General features: G+C 37.2%; 1 protein-coding gene across 1 annotated transcript in view; it reads right to left on the bottom strand.

Moving 5' to 3' along the window:
* Positions 1-19,393, bottom strand: part of pkhd1l1.1 (PKHD1 like 1, tandem duplicate 1) — a 42,279-nt gene that overhangs the window by 6,602 nt on the left and 16,284 nt on the right. The window contains 28 exon segments of the mRNA XM_073821470.1: positions 35-183; positions 597-687; positions 951-1,072; positions 1,826-1,949; positions 2,042-2,145; positions 2,366-2,539; positions 4,048-4,177; positions 4,334-4,452; positions 4,563-4,692; positions 4,773-4,927; positions 5,033-5,121; positions 5,209-5,434; positions 5,546-5,705; positions 6,398-6,549; positions 7,256-7,447; positions 7,557-8,586; positions 9,084-9,220; positions 9,955-10,196; positions 10,559-10,688; positions 11,017-11,226; positions 11,304-11,460; positions 12,769-12,925; positions 13,368-13,542; positions 13,823-13,972; positions 14,834-15,082; positions 16,227-17,202; positions 18,415-18,626; positions 18,758-18,928. Of these exon segments, the coding sequence (XP_073677571.1) occupies positions 35-183; positions 597-687; positions 951-1,072; positions 1,826-1,949; positions 2,042-2,145; positions 2,366-2,539; positions 4,048-4,177; positions 4,334-4,452; positions 4,563-4,692; positions 4,773-4,927; positions 5,033-5,121; positions 5,209-5,434; positions 5,546-5,705; positions 6,398-6,549; positions 7,256-7,447; positions 7,557-8,586; positions 9,084-9,220; positions 9,955-10,196; positions 10,559-10,688; positions 11,017-11,226; positions 11,304-11,460; positions 12,769-12,925; positions 13,368-13,542; positions 13,823-13,972; positions 14,834-15,082; positions 16,227-17,202; positions 18,415-18,626; positions 18,758-18,928 (6,113 nt within the window).

Genomic DNA, 19,393 nt, shown 5'->3' with positions numbered 1-19,393 from the left:
TAATAGTAGAAGGTTTTTGGATCAATTATCATACTTGAACATAAATGCCAAAATCAAAGCTCCTCCAGATGGTGAATCCCTGGATTTGAGAGCAACCAGGAAGCCCGTCTTTGTTCATGTAGAGTCCGAACAGACCGCCGTGTGCCTCATTCTCACTCCATTGTGCCACTAAATTTGGATATCCTTTTGACATTGTTGAAATAATTGAATCAGTAAACACTGAACATGAAAGGTCCAAATTATGGGTGCACAAGATATTGGAAACATGTGTTAACCTGTCTATATACACTGCCACTCAAAAGTTTGGGATCAGTAAGATAATGGTTTTTAAAGATGTTTTTTTTTTTAATCAAGGCTGCATTTATTTGATCAAAAATACAGAAAAAAATGTAAATTGTAAAATATTATTCCAATTTAAAATAAATGTTTTCTATGTGAATATATAAAAAAAAACTGTTATTCCTGTAACTCAAAGCTGAATTTTCAGCATCATTACACCAGTCTTCAGTGTCATATAATCCTTCAGAAATCATTCTAATATGCTGATTTATTATCCATGTTGAAAATATTGATAATGCTTAACATTTTGTTGGTACCTGGACATGGTTCTCCATCAATTCGGTATCCCACTCGTTCATAGCCAGCAACGATATTCCCTTGAAGAATCACATTGGTTGCTTCACTCACCTAGGAAATAAACAAGAATACATACATTTTTTATAATACATAAATTCTTTATCTGGTATTTATTGATGATTATTTGGCAAATATGTTTCTCTACTGTTACTAACAAAAAGTACCCTAGAGTTTTTTTTTTTAGACATTTACCATGATAATTTTTGAATTACCTTTTAAATAACATGGTAAATGTAGCAATCATCCTGTATTGTGTTAGATAAGATACCATGGAATTACCATCTGATCACAGTACTTTTCTGTCAAAAGTGTACCTCAATGGCTGCATTCCATTCAAAGTTGAATTCCTCCGCTCTGCCATTGTACGATCCAGACCACAGTGTCATTGTAACCAAGTTTCTCCGGATCACATTTCTGTCACCAAAGACTTTGATTCCTGGGAAATTAGAACAGAATAGTGTTAAATTAAATCCTCCTGTGGCATAGTGATTACATTTTGCTTGATAGTATTGCCCCGTGTTAAAAAAATAGTTCACTTCCAAAATAAAAAATTCCTTTTTATTTACTCACCCTAATGTCATCCAAGATGTTTGTCTTTTTTCAGCTAAAAATAAATTAAGTTTTTTAAGAAGAAACATCAAAAGATTTTTCTCAATATAGTCGACTTTTTACTGATGGTCAACAGGTTAAAAGTCAAAATTGCAGTGCAGCTTCAAAGGGCTTAACTTGAGCCCAGCCAAGAAATAGGAGTCTTATCTAGCAAAACGATTGGTCGTTTTCTTAATAAAATAAAAATGTATATACACTCTTTAACCACAAATGCTCATTTTGCACAAACTCTGTGATTCACATTTGTGGTTAAAAAGTATATAAATTTGTATTTTTCTTAGAAAATGACAGATAGTTTCACTAGGTAAGACCCTTGTACCTCGGCTGGGATTGTGTAGAGCCCTTTGAAGCAGCATTGAAACTGCAATTTGGTCCTTCAACCTGTTGGCATGGAAATTAACTATAAAGAGAAAAATTCTTGAATCTTCTCCTCAAAAACCTTATTTATTTTTTTTTTTTCAATTGAAGAAAGAATGACATGAACATCTTGGGTACATAGGGGTGAGTATATTTTTAAGAAAATTTTCATTCTGGAAGTGAACTAATTCTTTAACATTGAACAGCGAGGATGCTTCTGTACCTTCTCCAACTGTGTGATGGATCACATTGTCTTCGATACTTAGTCCATTTGTTCCGAAAACACCGATACCAGGAGCAAAACCATTGTGGAAAGCACATCCTTTGATGTAAGATTCACCAGCCACCTAAAAATATTGTGACAATAAGTTGATGACAGGAACATGTGTGAATGTGATGATCAGAAATGGACATGTACTGAATCATGACTTTCTCTTACCTCTCCTAAGTCCAAAAACACCAGAGAATATCGTGGGTCTGACACGTCGTTCCATCCCTCCTGCCCGGTGCGGTAAAACTCCACATTTCTGATCTGGGCTTTTCCTGTAATGTACGTATCACCAGCATTAATGAGTTTTTGTTACTTATATTGTGCTGGAAAGGCTGTTTAGCAAATGATGCTATGTGCAAATATATAAAATAATACTTAATTTTTTTTGTTTGTTTTCTATCATTTTCTTATGGTTAAATGGTTTTGTGTATAATTTATCCTGCTTTTATTTCAAGAATGAGGCCCAACATGAGAATTTTATAAGGTTTATACCTCTGAAAGTGACTCCTCCGCTGAAGAAGGTTCCCACCAGCACTCTGGCCCCATAAGACTGTGTGTTCATGTCTGGATACTCCTGACCAATGATCTTGATGTTCCTGGTCAGTAAAGCCACATTGCCTGCAAGCTGATAACTTCTTGAAGTGCCTGGCACACTGTAGCTCTCTCCTATATGACCAGATATATTTAATATTAAATATAATGCATTTGTTTAATACAATTATTTAATGATATACTACCATTCAAAAGTCTGGGGTCAGTAATATATTTTTTAAAGAAATTAATGCTTCTAAACTTAATACTAATACTCAGCAAGGATGCACTAAATTCATAAGAAGTGACAGTAAAAACATTTAGAATTTTTACAAAAGATTTGTATTTTAATTAAATGCTGTTCCTTTAAACTTGGTTGATCTAAGAATCTTGAGAAATTGTATGATGTGCACAAAAATAAATAATTAAGCAACACAGCTATTTTCAACACTGATAAGAAGAAATGCTTCGTGAGCATCAGTTCAGCATATCATAATGAAGAAAAATCTTTGAAGGAAATCTTTGTCATTACATTTAAAAATACACTACCAGTCAAAAGTTTTTGCACAGTAAGATTTTTAGTGTTGTTAAAGAAGTCTATTCTGCCCAAGCATGCATTTATTTGATCCAAAGTACAGCAAAACTAGTAAAAAATTTTAGCATTTAAAATAACTGCTTTCTATTTGAATATATTTTAAGGTATAATTTATTCCTGTGATTTCAAAGCTGAATTTTTAGCATCATTACTCCAGTCACTTGATCCTTCAGAAATATTCTATATTATTATTGTAATATTCTAATTTATTCTATTATATTCTATTTGGGGCAGCCGTGGCCTAATGGTTAGAGAGTCGGACTTGTAACCCAAAGGTTGCGGGTTCGAGTCTCAGGTGCGGCAGGGATTGTCGGTGGGGAAGGTGAATAACCAGCACTCTCTCCTCAATACCACGACTGAGGTGAGTCCCTTGAGCAAGGCACCGAACCCCCAATTGTTCCCCGGGTGCCACAGCAATGGCTCCGGGTGTGTGTTCACGGTGTGTGTGTGTTCACTACTGTGTGTGTGCACTTGGATGGGTTAAATGCAGAGCACAGATTCCTAGTATGGGTCACCATACTTGGCCTCACTTCACCTCCTTTCCTTTCTAATATCTTTTGTAACATTATACATGTCTTAATCATCACTTTTGGTCTGTCCAAAGCATCCTTGCTAAATAAAAGTATTATTTCTATCATTTCTTTCCCCAAAACATTATACTGACTCCAAGCTTTAGAATGACAAAAAATGTTACAAAAGCTGTTTATTTCAGACAAATGCTGATCTTTGGATCTTTCTATTCATCAAGGAATCCTGTTTTAAATATTGATAATGATAATACAAAATATTTCTTGAACAGCAAATCATCATATTAGAATGATTTCTGAAGAATCATGTGACACTTAAAAAACAATTAACAATTTTACTGTCCAAAAACTTTTGACTAGATGTGTATATTAAAATATAAAAGCGGTATTTTAAATTGTAATAATATTTCACAATATAACTGCATTTCTAAATTAAATAAATGCAGTCTTGAACAGTTATTAACAGCTTATTAATACAGCACAATGCTTATTATTGCTATAATGTATCTAGGGGGACTAACCAATGTGTGTGTATGATAAAGGCTGGTCTAAAGTCAGCGTGCGGCCATAATCAGAGATTGCAGTGATGGTGCGGATTTCTGTCTGCCAAGGGTCATAGCTGGTGGTGGACAGCAGGATCTGATCCCCAACCTGGAGGTCATTAAAATAACTTTGTTTTTTATTCAATAAAGTGAATAACCGTTCAAAGCACAAATTGAGTTTGGAATCCAAATGGCATTGGCATATCACACAAGCAGGTTATAGTTTCCTAAAACTTTTTATATCATTTTTCAGAAAGCTTCTGACCTTCCAGTCCACAGATTCCTGTAGTGAGATGGTGCTGTTTCCTGCTTGAGATGTGCTAGCAAGCTTAGTGTGGTAGACATTGTGTGGCAAGCCATACAGGTCAAGAGATCCAAACACACCTAAAAGACAATGTTACCATTGAAATCCACACTTTTAAGCTGGTAAACAATTGCCTACCTCTGATGCAGATACATCCAATAATAAGATTTTTTTTTTTATGTTAATTTACCCAGCACTTTGGACCCTTGGTTTGGTCCAGATGGTAACAGCCAGTCTGGTGTGGTATGGCTTCCTCTCAGTATGATTTGTAGTTGACCTCTGAAGGGTTCATCAGGCCAGCCAGCAATCAGACGTCCACCCTGATTGAGTGACATGTACAGAGAGGGTTAGTGTATTTAATATGATGTCTACGGCAATTTGAATGTAGTGATGTACTTACTTGAATGGATATGTATGTGGCATTCAGAACAACGTTATTATATTGAGAAGCACTTCTGGTGAAAGTGCCATTGTTTGTGTCTGGAATCTCCAGAACTCCAACTATTTTCAGCTTGTTCAAAGAGGGAACTACAATGTCCACAAACATCCAAATGCCTTTGGGACAGAATGGGACATTTTAAATATTTTAGCCACTATAGAGTTTAATAAAAATAGCATACCAAAACTTTGCTTGGGATTTTTGATATTAGAGATGCTTACCAGCTGGGATAATCACATCAGAGCCTTCTTGTGGCACATTGAAGTTGTTCACTGAGCTTGACCTCCAAAATGATTCATTTGACCAGAGACTAAACACAATACGATACGTTTTATTAGCAATAAATCATGTGATTATAAAATAAAAACAAAATTGCTAAGCGTGGGTGGTAACATACACATAGATGAAGTTTCCAGGTCTGGTGGTTGAATTTGATGTGTTGGATGTGTTGGATGTGTTGGATGTGTTAGATGTGTTGGATGGAGTGACTACAGGAGCAGGTGCAGGTTGGATACAGTTGGGATAGTAGCACTGATACACTCTGAAGTCCAGTGATCTGTCTACAACTGAGCGGTCCACACTGTTTCTCTTTCTCCGGCTATTCACACGGTCTCTTCCAGACACTGTAGACAAACAATAATATGTCTTTGCACAGTACTGAGCAGCATTTTAGGTGTTCTATTTAAATACAAAGGTAGCATAGATGTCTTGGGTGAAAAGATGAGAAGTTTTACCCATGTAATAGAGGTCTTTGGATGTTTGGTTGAAGTACCAGTCTCCATTTACATTCGCAGTGGGGTTCAGGGGCTGGGCAGATCCATTTCTGTCATCTATAATGCGGAATCGGTCAGGTGTCTGGGTCAGGTCGTGGTTGATTAAAATATATTGTTCTGGCTGTCATGGAGAAAGGGAGACAAAAAAATGTACATGTTATATATTGCACAAATTGTAAATTTAGCATTTAGTCATCTGGACTCTACAACATGCAATTTAAATCAGGGGTTTGCAAACTGAGGAAAAATAAATGTTAATTAAATGTTAAAAATAATATAATATTAAAAAAATATAAAATGTAATAACTTGCTTCAATGGAACAATATTTATTGTAAGTAATAATTAGTTAATTAATAGTCTATTCAGGTGTATAACTTTAACATGGCATAGTTGGTGTAAATTATAGATAATATTTTAATAATTTGCATTGATTTTATTACAGTGACGACATAAAAGCTAATTATTTAATGTTACAAACAACATGCTATCCATAAAAATATCAAATGTATGTTAGAAAATGATAATTTTTTAATACATATTTTTCACATAAAAGTAGAGCATATTCTTTTTTTAATCCCAGGCATTAAAAAGTTAGAAAATATGGAGTATGGAGTACTTTTTTGTTCTTTTTGGAGTGTGACTGTTGTTGCATGACAAGAGCTGTAAAGACTTTAAAAAGCTGTCTTTTTTGTGTTACACAGATGAACAACAAATGGGTTTGGAACATTGTAATGGTATGTAACTGTTTAACATTTCCTTTGAATGTACATTGTATTTTATTTATTTCGTAATGTGAAGTGTGTACACTTTACCCGAAAGCCGTAGACCATTCCATTGTATGAGATGTTGGTGATTTGGGAAGCACCATCAAAGTACCAGTTGTATGTTTGGCCTGTGGGCACCATTGCCATCCAACCAAATGTGTGGGTCACAAGTTTTTTAAGGAAAGGAACCACACATGTCCCTAAAGAGAGATATGACATTGAGATTAACTGTGCTAACCAAGATGATTTTCAGTTTAGAATCATTTTAGAAGGCCAGTTCTAAGGTGCCATTCACAAGAATGTGTTTTTGCATTCCACAGCTCTGCTTTTCTATTGTTTTTCTATGTAAACATGCACTAGACAGATTTTGACCATTGTTTGACCATTGTGTACGCATCTTGGATCTTCTGCAGCCTGACACTAGCTGCCTTTCTATTACCCTTCAAATTGCGCAATATGAAATTGAGAATCGAAAATATGGCCAATGAATATGCGTCAATTTCGCAATTGTGCGGTGACTGCGATGTACATAAACCTACCAACATCAGTTGTCATGACTTATCGCGAGAGGAAAAAATTATGTTTTTTGTCGCATAACATCAATTAATAGAAACACACCTACAGTATTTTAAAAACTGGTCTCAACTTTTAAAAAAACATACTTTATATCTTTTTCTTTATTCAACTGCCCTGTGTCTTGCTTTTTTAAAAATGTAAAAACGCATTCTACATGAACGGCCCCTAAGAACTTTTTTTTCCATCAACTAACATTCACAGAACGTTCTGGAAACCAAAGAATGTAGCCAGGAAAGTACATGCAAAAGTGAATTGTATAGAAACATGTCTAACAAATGCATGCACATTTTATCTTAACTCAACTGGGCAGAGTCAGTTATTTCACCTTACCATATGAGTTGGTTACAATGGCATCTTTAGACTGAAGTGAAGGCGGTGCGGGATTGACGACGACCATGCGGTGGAAGTTAATGGTGTTGTCACATACTGCACCAGGGACACCAATGCTCCACTCTGTTCCAGGGAAGCAGCGTCTTGGATCGAGCAGGTTACTCCTTGGTACCACCTTGTAGCTAACATTGCCTTTTCAGAAACAGAAAATATTTATATTCAATAATTTGTTTTTTTGTTACCAATGGTTGTTTGTACTATGCTATTAGAGCTAACTTTGTATTATATAATGCTTCTCTACCTGTTAGTGACCCATCAGTATCTACCAGTGCCACCTCATGCTCCCATCTGAACCAGGCCTTGTTGGGCGACTGATAGTATTGGATCCCACTAAATCTCGCGCTCCAGCCTCCACAGCGGAACATGCAGGTTCCAACTATTTCAGCCACCCCAATTGCAGCACACGACGAACGATCGAAGTTCACAAACTTGGTGTTGATGACACTCATACCATCATCCAGGGGCAGGACAACACCACGAGCGGTGCAGTAGTCGCTGCCTAGTCCTAGCTCATCCACGTGACCCACCATGGTGCTGTTGACCACAGCTGCACCTCCATCCAATCCCCATCCGCTGACTTGTTGCTGGATGATCCTCTTGGCCTCCACTCCTGCCTTCTCATTATTGACCATCAGGAACTCACTAAACTGAACCGCTCCTACATTCACCCATTCGGCACCTTTCTCATTGTTCCAGGACGTGAAGCGGCGGAAGACCGCTGGCGCTGGTGTTGAGGAGCTGCAGCTGCCGGTACGCATGGGGAAATACTCTTGGAAGATCCACAAGCCAAACCAGCCCTGAGAATGCACCGTATTGTTGAAGAACTGTCCTAGTGGTACTCTCTTCTGACAGATGTTGGGGTCATATGAAGGGCCGTCGGGACGATCATGCATGCGATACCAGAAGCCGAAGTGCGTTCCACCAGCTGCGGCATTGTGCCTAATGGTGTTATTAGGGTTGGTGACCCAGTATGCAGCTGGAGTCACATCGTCGTTTAGTAAACTGGTGCTCTGTTTAACGAATACCGCAAGGTTGTACTGCAGGATGTTGCCAGTCTCAATGCCGTCCTCAATAAAGAAGGCCCCACCCATGATGTTGTAGATGACATTATGTTCCACCAGCAGGTTGTGGGTGTTGTGGATGGTGACAGCACGATTGTAAGACTGGTGGATGCCACATCCACGCACGTACGACTTAAACCTAACATCACCCATCAGATGCCAGTGGATTGGGTAGCGTCCCAGACGGAATGCTTGTCCAACATTGAAGAGCTAAAGGAGGACAATGACAGGCATAATGGCATGATTGACATTTATCGTAAGTATTTTATGACTAATATGGATAGTTTACATCATTTATTCTCCCTTGTTTTGTTACAAACCTGTGTTACTTTCAAAATATCTTTAAAAAGAAGATATTTTTAAGAATGTTGGTTACCAAATGGTTTTGGTGCCTTTGACTTCCACTGTATGGACAAAAAATACTATGGAAGTCAGAAGGACTTGTAAATAAGGACTTGTAAATACACAAGCCATTCACATGTCTTCCTTATGCTTTGGAGGCTCTTGCAGATCTGAAACTGTTCAGTTACCAATATTCTTCAAAATATCATCTTTTGCGTTCCACAGAAGAAAGAAATCCATATAGGTTTAGAGCGATATGAGGGTGAGTAAATGATGACGGAATTTACATTTTTGGGTGGACTATGTCTTTAATCATCTCCAGGGGTTTTAAAACCATATGTTTTTGAAACAAAATAAACATTTACCTCAACATATTCAATTCTGCCAATAGCCAGATTTTGGTTTGGTTGTGGTGCGTGGAACATGATGCAACCACCAAACTGGTCACTTCCTACTTCTTCTCCAAACCTACCCTGGAAACAAGTCTGAGTAGCAAATTCCCCTGTAAGCAAAAAAGTATATTGAGTCATGTGTTCAATAAAAGTGACAATGACTTTCAAATTACTTTTATTAATTTTAAAGGGTTAGTTTTACCAAAAATTATAATTCTGTCATTAATTGTCACCCTCATGTCGTTCCAAACCTGTAAGACCTTCGTCATCTTCAGAACACAAATCAAGCTTTCTGACCCTGCATAGATGGCCACAAAACTACCATGATCAAGGCCCAGAAAGGTAGTAAGGACATCAATAAAACAGTGTAATATTATGAAGCTACGCGAATACTTCTTATACACAAAGAAAACAAAAATAATTAATTTATTCAACAATTTCTTATGTTCCGCATCAGTCTCCACCACACGTTCACAACAGTACCATGCATGCGTTGTTGAATAAAGTTATTTTTGTTTTCTTTGTGCACAAAGTTTTCTTGTAGCTTCATAACAGTACAGTTGAACCACTGATGTCACATGAACTATTTTTAACAATGTCCTTACTACCTTTCTGGGCCTTGAATGTGTCAGTTGCATTGTTGACTATGCAGGGTCAGAAAGCTCTAGTATTTCATCAAAAATATCTTAATTTGTGTTAGGACAAAGAACAAAGGTTTTAAGGGTTTGGCACAACATGAGGGTGTGTAACTGATAACAGAATTTTCATTTTTGGGTGAATTATCCCATTACGCCATGGTTATCAGTCTGTCTTCTATCCACAGCTGAGGAAACAACATCCAAACCTGTGTTGAATCCGTCAGGGCAAGCTTCAATCTGATCATTCCACTCCACATTGTTGGATCCACGGACAACAATGTTTCTGGTAAGAAGGCCCACTTCTGCTCTCCCTTCAAAAACTGTTCCATCAGGCAGCGTGACAGACACACCCAGATGAGTGTATTTCAGCGGTTTGGTCAGAGTGAGAGTCATTCCATCAGCTGAAACTGAGGCAATTCTCTTCAACTCATTTTCAGTCTGGCTGTGTCTGTGGATTCCATCAAAACAATATATTTTAGATAATTAGCAATAGTATTGAAATCTTATATTCAATTTTTTAGCATCATTGTTAGTATATTTGTACAGCATTTTGAGCTACATTTGAAAAAGTGTGTTTGTCATTTTTTTTCCCCTCCTAAAGCAAATTCAAAACATAAATCACATAAAAAATTATAAATTATTTATAAATTATATCTTAGTTTTGTTATTTTGGTACTATTTTATGGAAAACAGTTGCACTCTTTTTATTTCCTACACTGATTTAATTCAGTTTTTCTAGTAAGTTAGTGGCTGCAGTCAAATCAACCTGAAACCTGAGTCCCGCTGTATGTTTGGGCGATGCATCCATACCTGTGCCCCGTGGAAGCGATGACAATTTCATCGCCAGTCTTCCAGGTGACGGCATTCATCAGTGTCAGCGTGCTGGAGCCGCTTTGTGCAGTCTGGGAAAGGCGAGTCCATGTCGTAGGGACAGGGATTCCTGGAGAAGCAGGATTGTAGTTAAACCCTGAACAAAACCTCTCACTGCAGGGGAGTGATTACACACTATGGTGTCTGTATCAGGGAAATTTAGCACTTCTGTGAAGCCCACCTAAGGGGTTTTCTGACCTAACTGAGCCTTCTAGAAGAGATATGTAGGTCATGTCTATTTTTGTGAAGATTACAACATTTTCTAAAGGAGATTGTGTTTCTGATATTGACTTTTTAGATGCAAATTTTCCAGGAGCTTTGGTCAAGTTACAAACAAATAGTAATAATAATGTTTATGGTAATGCATTTAATCTGAAGTGTTTATTTATAGTACCCACCATGCAGATCCAACACCCCCTCTCTGATAGCCAGAGTCTTGGTGCCATAGACGGGAAGTTCTGTTGAACGCAGGTGTCCATGCAGTGTGATGATGGCCTTGTGCTGGAAGGGTGCCTGCTCTGTTCCGATCTGCAGAGCTCCACCATCTGTGATCAGAATATTCTCCGCCTGTAGCTCAATATCTGCCTCGTCAAAAATCAGTCGCCCGCCTAAACACAAAACAGACATTCACAAAACTGTGAGAGTGTCAAAGCTTTGTTTATAAGGTTTGTATAAACGAGCATACCCTGGATAAGGAGCATCTTAAGGACTGGTGTGCTGGTGTCCAGGAGGATGGTCTGGCCAGCAGTGATTACAGCAAACATGCCCTCCTCAGGAGGGGAAAGACCACCCCATGTATAGGGAGATGACCACACGTCAATGTAGAAGAAAGAAGCATTATCCTGAGAGAGAGGAGAGACGTTCCAAGCAGATAAATCTATTTTATATATTATTATTAGGAGTTCAAGCACGTAGCGCTGAAACGCTATTGTAATTGTTAGAATGGTCATGGATCAGCGATCTCCATGTAAAACTGATCGTACAGACCAAACTAAGTCGTAGAGACTTGAAATTTGGAGGGATGGTATTACTTAAACCTTAAAGCCTTACTAAGGCTGTAACGATCACGATCAAAATACAAAATGTGATCGTGAACCTGCAAAATTTTGGGGTATTTTGAATTTTTTTGCAAAACCTACTTTTGCAAACTAGTACTAGTTTATTTGCCTGATCGAAACCAAACCAATGCAGAAAGGTTCCCTGAAAATCGAATATCAATAATTATCTAAAAAAAAAAAAAAAGTGCATTGTGGACAACTTTGTCTCTAGAACTACTGCTGTCAGTCAAATCGTTTGTTAAATGATTGAGAAGATTGAGAAGGTTTTTTGCTTAATCTAGAAAAAAAAAAAACACTGCAGTACAATTCTCTGGACACTCTAGGCAAATAATTATCAAAAAATGTTTAAATTTACCCTTTGGGAAGGTATAATGGGGTCGTTTAGAAAAGAGGCCTTTTTCCTAAAGGAAAACTCAAAACTTAACGAAACCTGGTGAGCACATGCAACAGGTGATTCTAAACAGTCATGGAAAGTTTTAAGGAGTTCGGACCACAGCTGGCACTATAACAGTCATAAACGTTACAAAACATATTTCTATGGTAAATTACCTGTATTTGCAAAAAAAAAAAAGCTTGCTACATAATGTCTTTTTTCATATGTGCTTAAATGCCTTAAAGCGCTTAAACCCTGGTAATCGCTGCATGCAGCTATATTTATAACTATTCTTGTAATAATTGTATTTCTAACATGAAAGCTCTCACAAGATTTTAGCATGGTAATGAATATGATAATGTTCATGTATTTGGCCTTAGCGGAATAGATACGCTACGCTGCTGTATTGCTGCTGCTGTTAGTTATTGCTGTTGTCTTGATTATTGCTACTGCTTCCGCAAAGTGAGTACAGGAACCTGCTACTGCCAATACATATGCCAATGTGAGTATGTAAGTAGTTCTGCCGCTGCATATATAATAACCCAAAGCAGATCTATACAGGTGGAGCTGGGGAGGTGGAGGGTTTCAGAGAAACTCTGAAAGCACACTGCGAAATATTCTAGTAAATACTAACCAGCCATTTTAATATAAAGCAGCAATCTCAATGGCTGCGTATGCAACATGAACCAGGTATAAATTGGTGTTTATGTCATGTTTACCATTCGGGCAATTCCTCTGTTCCCCAGCTGGACGCGAACTTGAGTTTCTTGGGATCTGGGCTGAGCGTTGGTCACACAGATGATTTGAGTCTCACTGGTTGACTGGACATCGCAGACAGACCCAGCAATGGTGACAGAGACTTCATTGACATTTGAGCTACAGGTGAGACAGGGAATAGCAAAGCTGGTGAAACTGAGAAATTCTGTTATCATTTCTTCAAACAAATTTGTAAAAATCTAGATAAACATTTTAATTGTATTGAACAGGGTTATTATCGTTAACTAAAACTAAAACTGTTAAAAACCTTTTTTGTTAATTCAATTGAAGCTAAAATGACATTAGTTTAAGCTGAAACACTTAAATTACTAAAAAATATTTAAAATAAAAATGAAATAAATATAAACCTAAATACCAGTATACAAAATAAATATGAAAATGACAAAAGCACATTAAAAAATATAATATATTATAATATAGCTGTAATATAATGGCATGTGCGGTAATTAATGCAGGTATTGCAATGCATAGAAATGTTTTACTAAGTAATAATAACAATCAGTTTCAGTACAATGTAATTCTGGTCTTTTGTTTTCTGCACCTGAAACCTGAGCCAGTAATCGTGAGTCTGGTGCCTCCAGCAGTTCCTCCTCTGCGTGGCGTCACATTAGTGATAACCGGGGTCAGAGAGGATTTGTAAGTGTAGCTGTTGGTCAGGTTGACAGCGTCGCCTCCATTCATCACATTGACTGTGCAGGCCCGCTCTGCTTCAGTTCCTGTAAGAGACAAAAGCGCTCATTAAGATGCAAGCAGGCAGAACAACTCTTCATTTGAGCTCTATTCATCTGTGACCTGATGACTTGGAGACCTGCGGTGTCACATTTGTCATTATTTCTCAGTGTCTGACTTCTGTCAGTTAAAGCATTCTTGGCACGTCTTGCTTTTGAGGAAAAAGTCTGTTCTGGGACCTTTGCTCAGACATAGAAGCACGTTGATAGATTAAGCTGTTATGCTAACATAACATTTCTAGACGTATATGCAGCACTTAACACATGCCATTGTTAGGTGGGACTTCACAGTTGAGCTGGGTGGATGTGGAGTTCAGCAGGAGCACATTACACTGTCTGTTACAGACGAGGACTTTGGTGCTGGTTGGGTCGAATCCAGAACCTTGAATGGCAACAATGGCTCCTCCAGCATAACTCCCTACAGCAAAAAAGAGCAAAGATATCTTGTAGTGTATTTTTACTCAACAGTATTATTTGAATGTGATAGCAAGTAGCCTATAGTATGTGCACTATTTCGTGACAGTGGAACAGGAAGACTGCTCATCATGTAAATGCATAAACAACATATTGGAAGTTCATGTTTTTTTTATTCATGATGATGCACACAACCTGTGCATGTTTGCAGATAAATGTGATGGAAAACATTTCTGGCCAATTATTGTAGAATTTAATTTACATCAAAACAAATTATATTATGCGTTTCTCATTGTTCATTTGAGCTGGTGTTGCACTACACACTACCGTTCAAAAATTAAATTGATCAAAAGTAACACGAAAGGCATTCATAATGTCACAAAATATTTCTATTTGTCTCCACAAAAATATTAAGCAGCAGAGCTGTTGAGAAATGTTTCTTGAGCACCAAATCTGCATATTAGTATGATTTCTGAAAGATCATGTGACACTGAAGAATGGTAATGATGCTGAAAATTCAACTTTGCATCGCAAGAATAAATTATATTTTAAAATATATTCAAATAGAAGACACTTATTTAAATTTATAATAATATTTTGAAATATTACTGTTTTACTGGATTTTTTATCAAATAAATGTGGCCTAACTCAAAACGGCAAAATTAGAAATCTGAGGCCATGTGTATGCTACTGTACCTTTAAGATTTTTGAAATATGTTTAATTGCAAGGGTCAGATAAAGTGGAAAAAAGTAATCTAAAGGTTTTTAATTAAAGGTTTTAAAATAAGTATTTGATTTGTTTACATTGAGTTGTTTAAATCACTGGAACTATTAACAAATATTTTTTGGAAGTGTTTTGGATTACCCTCATTCGGTGTGACTCCTGTCAGCAGCAGCTCATAGGTGAAGACAGACTGGGTCAAGGCATAACCTTTGACCTTATGAAGAAACATGACTGGGAAAGTTCCTCCAGCATGTTCACCAACATTGCACGACAGCTGTGTATCTGTGACAGATGACACGCTACAAGGCACGCCATCGATCTCTAAGGAGACAAGCGCTGCATCTGAGCCAAACCCAAAACCAGAGACAGTGATCAGTGTTCCAACCGCACCTGCAAGGAAAGGATTATGTCTGTAGTGTTACAACGATTTGTTGTGAAATACAATAGTTCAATAGTGTGCTACAGGCGTGACTTATATTTGTAGCCCAAAACTCAGAAATTAGTTAACATTTTTCACTTCCAGTTCTTTGTCCTAAATCAGTGGGTTTATATTTGAATGCTAAAAATAAGGACTGTGCGAATAATTGTGATAAATCATTTGACAGCTCTACTCACAAGTAGCTAAATAGGACAACAGAGGTTATCAGAGACATTAACTGCTATCACAGCGAACATGTAAACTCATCAGTAATAGCCTCTTACAAGTAGCGCTGTCAAATGATTAATCGCAATTAATTGCATCCAAATAAAAGTTTGTGTTTACATAATATATGTGTGTTCTATGTATATATATATATATTATGTATATATAAATACACGTACATGTATATAGTGTAAACTATAATTATTATGTAAACAAGTACTACTCACAAGTACTTAAACAGGACAACAGAGGTTATTAGAAACATTAAATGCTATAAACTCAACTGTTTACAAGTACAGCTTAATTGAATTTGTACTCACACTCTTGTGAACTATTCTAACTCAAACTTGGAAAATAAAGAGTTGTTGGAGGTTAACAATGGTGACACTGAAATCATGCGACTGGTGTAGTCTGTTTATAGCCTACGTTTAGCCGTTTACTTCTGGCAATAGTATTTACCTTGTTGAAAAAAACATTATATGCTGGTTAGGTATATTCTGAAGCATGGCAGCTGGTTTGAGCTGGTCTTTAATTGGTCATGAGCTGGTTATACAATGTTTATGGCCTGGTTTAAGATGGTCCTAAACAACTAGTTCCTGCTCAGGACCATCTTAAACCAGCTCTATACCAACTAAGGACTAGTTTAAACCAGGTCAAACCAGCATATGTTTTCGACAGGGTAGTCCTTAAAGTTCATAGTTCATCATGATGAACAAAATGTATAATAATCATAAACTTTTGTTGGTCACAGAGCTGATTTTCTGCAATAATCCAAAAGCCAATGGAAAAATCCTATTGGGTTTTTGTCGAGGGAACCAGGGTGATGCTAACTTCTGTGTTTGGCCTACAAAGTCATCACTGCAGCTTTCTATAGTAAATGCATGTTCATACCTCTTCTAGGACTGATGGAGGTGATGTTTGGAGTTTGCCCCCTGGAGTAGTTGAAACGTTGAGCTGGATACACAACATCAAACACCTGAATGTTCACCAGCACCTGTCCCTCTGCGCGAGGAGGTGTTATGCACCTCACCGTATCTGGAGTGACGTCTAAAATCCTGCAGGGGGAGTTAGCAAACCTCACAGTTGTATTTCCCGCCACAAAGCCATTTCCTGTGATCAAGATTGGAGTTCCTCCAGCGATACTGCCTGATGTTGGGCTGATGCTGGCTTGTGCTATGCTGGTCAGGGTGGCAACTCCTGTGGCGAGACCTTTGCTCATCACTACCACCTGCAGGACATGTGTACCAGCTGGAAGGGCGCCAACTAAAACGGTGATACTGCTATCGGTGACTTCTATGACATCCAGAAGGATGTTGGCTGCAGATACCATTAGATCGGCAGAATCGTTTCCAAATCCACTGCCGGTGATCACAACAGTGGTGGCGTTTCCACTGACTGAGTTAGGGAGCACTGTGGAGACGTTTGGAGCGATGGAGTCTGAATATTGGAATGTACAATCGAAACTGCATGAGGAAGAGATGGAGTTGATGTAAATTAAGACGTCTCCCCTGTTAGCTTCAGACGGTGAGGTATTGCACACTACGTGGGAGTAATCTATGGATACCACGTTGCATGGAACGCCTGCTACTGTAATCAAACCGTCTGAGAACCCAGAACCAGAGATGAAGAGACGCGTATGGCCTGTAGTGCTGCCCACCACGGGAAAGATGGAATCGACCACCGGTAGAACCACAAATCTGCGGTCGTACTCTTTCGGCATGGTCAGGATGGCATTGCCGAAGTTGTTGACTTGGACAGTTACAGGTAAGGGGATGCCCACCGGTGCTCCGCTGTCAGGACTGAGTTGGCAGTTGATCTCAGTGGAGGTGCTGTTGATGATGTTACATGGACAATCTCCAACTCTGACCTTTGGTTACCAAATAAAAAAAATGTTTAAATGTTTTAATTATGGATCATTTACGTTACAGTATGCATAAAGTTTTTACATTAGTATCTGAGGCTGAATCGATAATTGGATCATATTTAAAACTATTAAGTCTTTGTCGTCTACTTTAAAGTTTTTTAAAATGCAGCATTTCAGTATTTGTTCACCCATTCAAGTATTATTTTATTGGAAAAAATATATATTTTTAAAATTAAGGAAACAATATTTAAATTTACCTGCACCACAAAGCATATTTGAAGCAATTTCTTCCTTTCTATTATAAATGTCAGTTTCAATTAGGTAGAGAAAATTAGTTTTTTTTAAAAAAATGGGCAAATTTAGTGATTTTTTAGTGACCTTTTGCTTAGGTTTACCTACTACTATAAATAGATTCATTAGTAATTATATACATTTTTATGTTTTATATTTATATTTCCTAGATATAAAGTTTCATATAAGTGATATACCTGTACTCTGAAATCTGAAGTAATTGTAATCTACTGAGTTTGTCTTTTTAAATGCGATGATGTAATAATAATATAATATATATATATTTTTTTATATTTTCCAAAATATGAAATACCTTGTTTGGTAAATAGTCTAAAAATATTTTGTTCACATGTTTACTGTTTTCTTTGTTGTTTTATGTATTTTGAAAAATTAGGTATAGGGTTTTTTTCTGGTTAATCATTTTTTGGATTTCAGCGATGTCTGTCAGATTTTTGGGATAGTTTGTGTGTGATATTCCAAAAAATTAGAAATATTTGACCCTGGACCACAACCAGTCTTTAGTTGCACAGGTATATTTGTAGCAATAGCCAAAAATACATTGTATAGGTCAAAATTATAGTTTTTTTTTATGCCAAATATCATTAGGATATTAAGTAACAATCAAGTTCCATGAAGATATTTTGTAAATTTCCTACTGTAAATATATCAAAAATTAATTTTTGATAAGTAATATGCATTGCTAGGAACTTAATTTCAACAACTTTAAAGGCGATTTTCTCAATATTTAGATTTTTATTGCACCCTCAGATTCCAGATTTTCAAATAGTTGTATCTCGGACAAATATTGTCTTTATTTATTCAGCTTTCATATGATATATAAATCCCAATTGAAAAAAATTGACCCTTATGATTGGTTTTGTGATCTAGGGTCACACGTATGTGTGGTGTTCCACTGAAGCTCACCTCATTTGCACAATTAATGCTGCTAAAGCCAGATCCGCTGATTCTGATGATGTCATGTGTATTGCCATGGTCAGGTGTAATGTCATACACAGTGGGACTGGCACAGGAAGTAAAACGGAAGTACAGACTTTCTGAAGTCTCATTAAATTCCAGCTGATCTTGGAAACAGTCAGAAGTGGCCACACACGTGGAGTTGGGTGAGTTCATTTGTCCTAAATCTGGGGAGGACATAAAAGGTGATTATGATGGATTTACCAGCAAATTCCTTACCATCACTTAAGCTGCAGTCTGTAATTTTGAGTATTTTGATCTGAAAATACTTATCAAAGTGTTTCCATTGTACCTATATCCATAGAGGCCTGTATTCCTGTCACAAACACCTGCAGCCCAACAGTGCTCTCCTCCAGTGGCAAAACAGTCACCACTCCCTGAAGTGTCTTCTGTTTGCCAGAGTCAATGTAACCGCTGCTATAGTAGTAAACTCCAGGAGACGTGAAACGGTAGGCGAAAAACCCTTATGGTAAAACACAAACACATGCACAATAGGGTTCAATTTTGTTTCTCAAACAAACTGGCATCATGCCTCCATCTCGCATTGTCTTCTTTAGTTCCTTTACAGGAATACAAATTTTTACATTAACGGCAAAAGGCATGGCACAAATTAATTGTTGTTTAACTATGGTGCAAAATTGTAGAGTACATTGTTTTCTACACAGTGACTGGTATGTAATTATGTTACGCACCTTGAGTTTACGCTTCATGAAATCGGACACTCTTACAAACCAAATGTTTGTCTGCATCGGGAGGTATTAAATTACTGTGTATTTCCCGAAGGTCCAGTCTCTAAATTTCCTTATTGGCAATATTTTTATGACAAAATGAAAGAATACAGCTTTCAAGCTGGTAACTATTAAAAAGTATATATAGTAATATTTATTATTTTTATAAATATGCAAGGTAATTATTTCATTATGTAGAT

Source organism: Garra rufa, chromosome 17 (genome assembly GCF_049309525.1).
Source record: "Garra rufa chromosome 17, GarRuf1.0, whole genome shotgun sequence".
Taxonomy (NCBI): Eukaryota; Metazoa; Chordata; class Actinopteri; order Cypriniformes; family Cyprinidae; genus Garra; species Garra rufa.
This window is presented reverse-complemented; position numbering and strand designations above follow the sequence as displayed.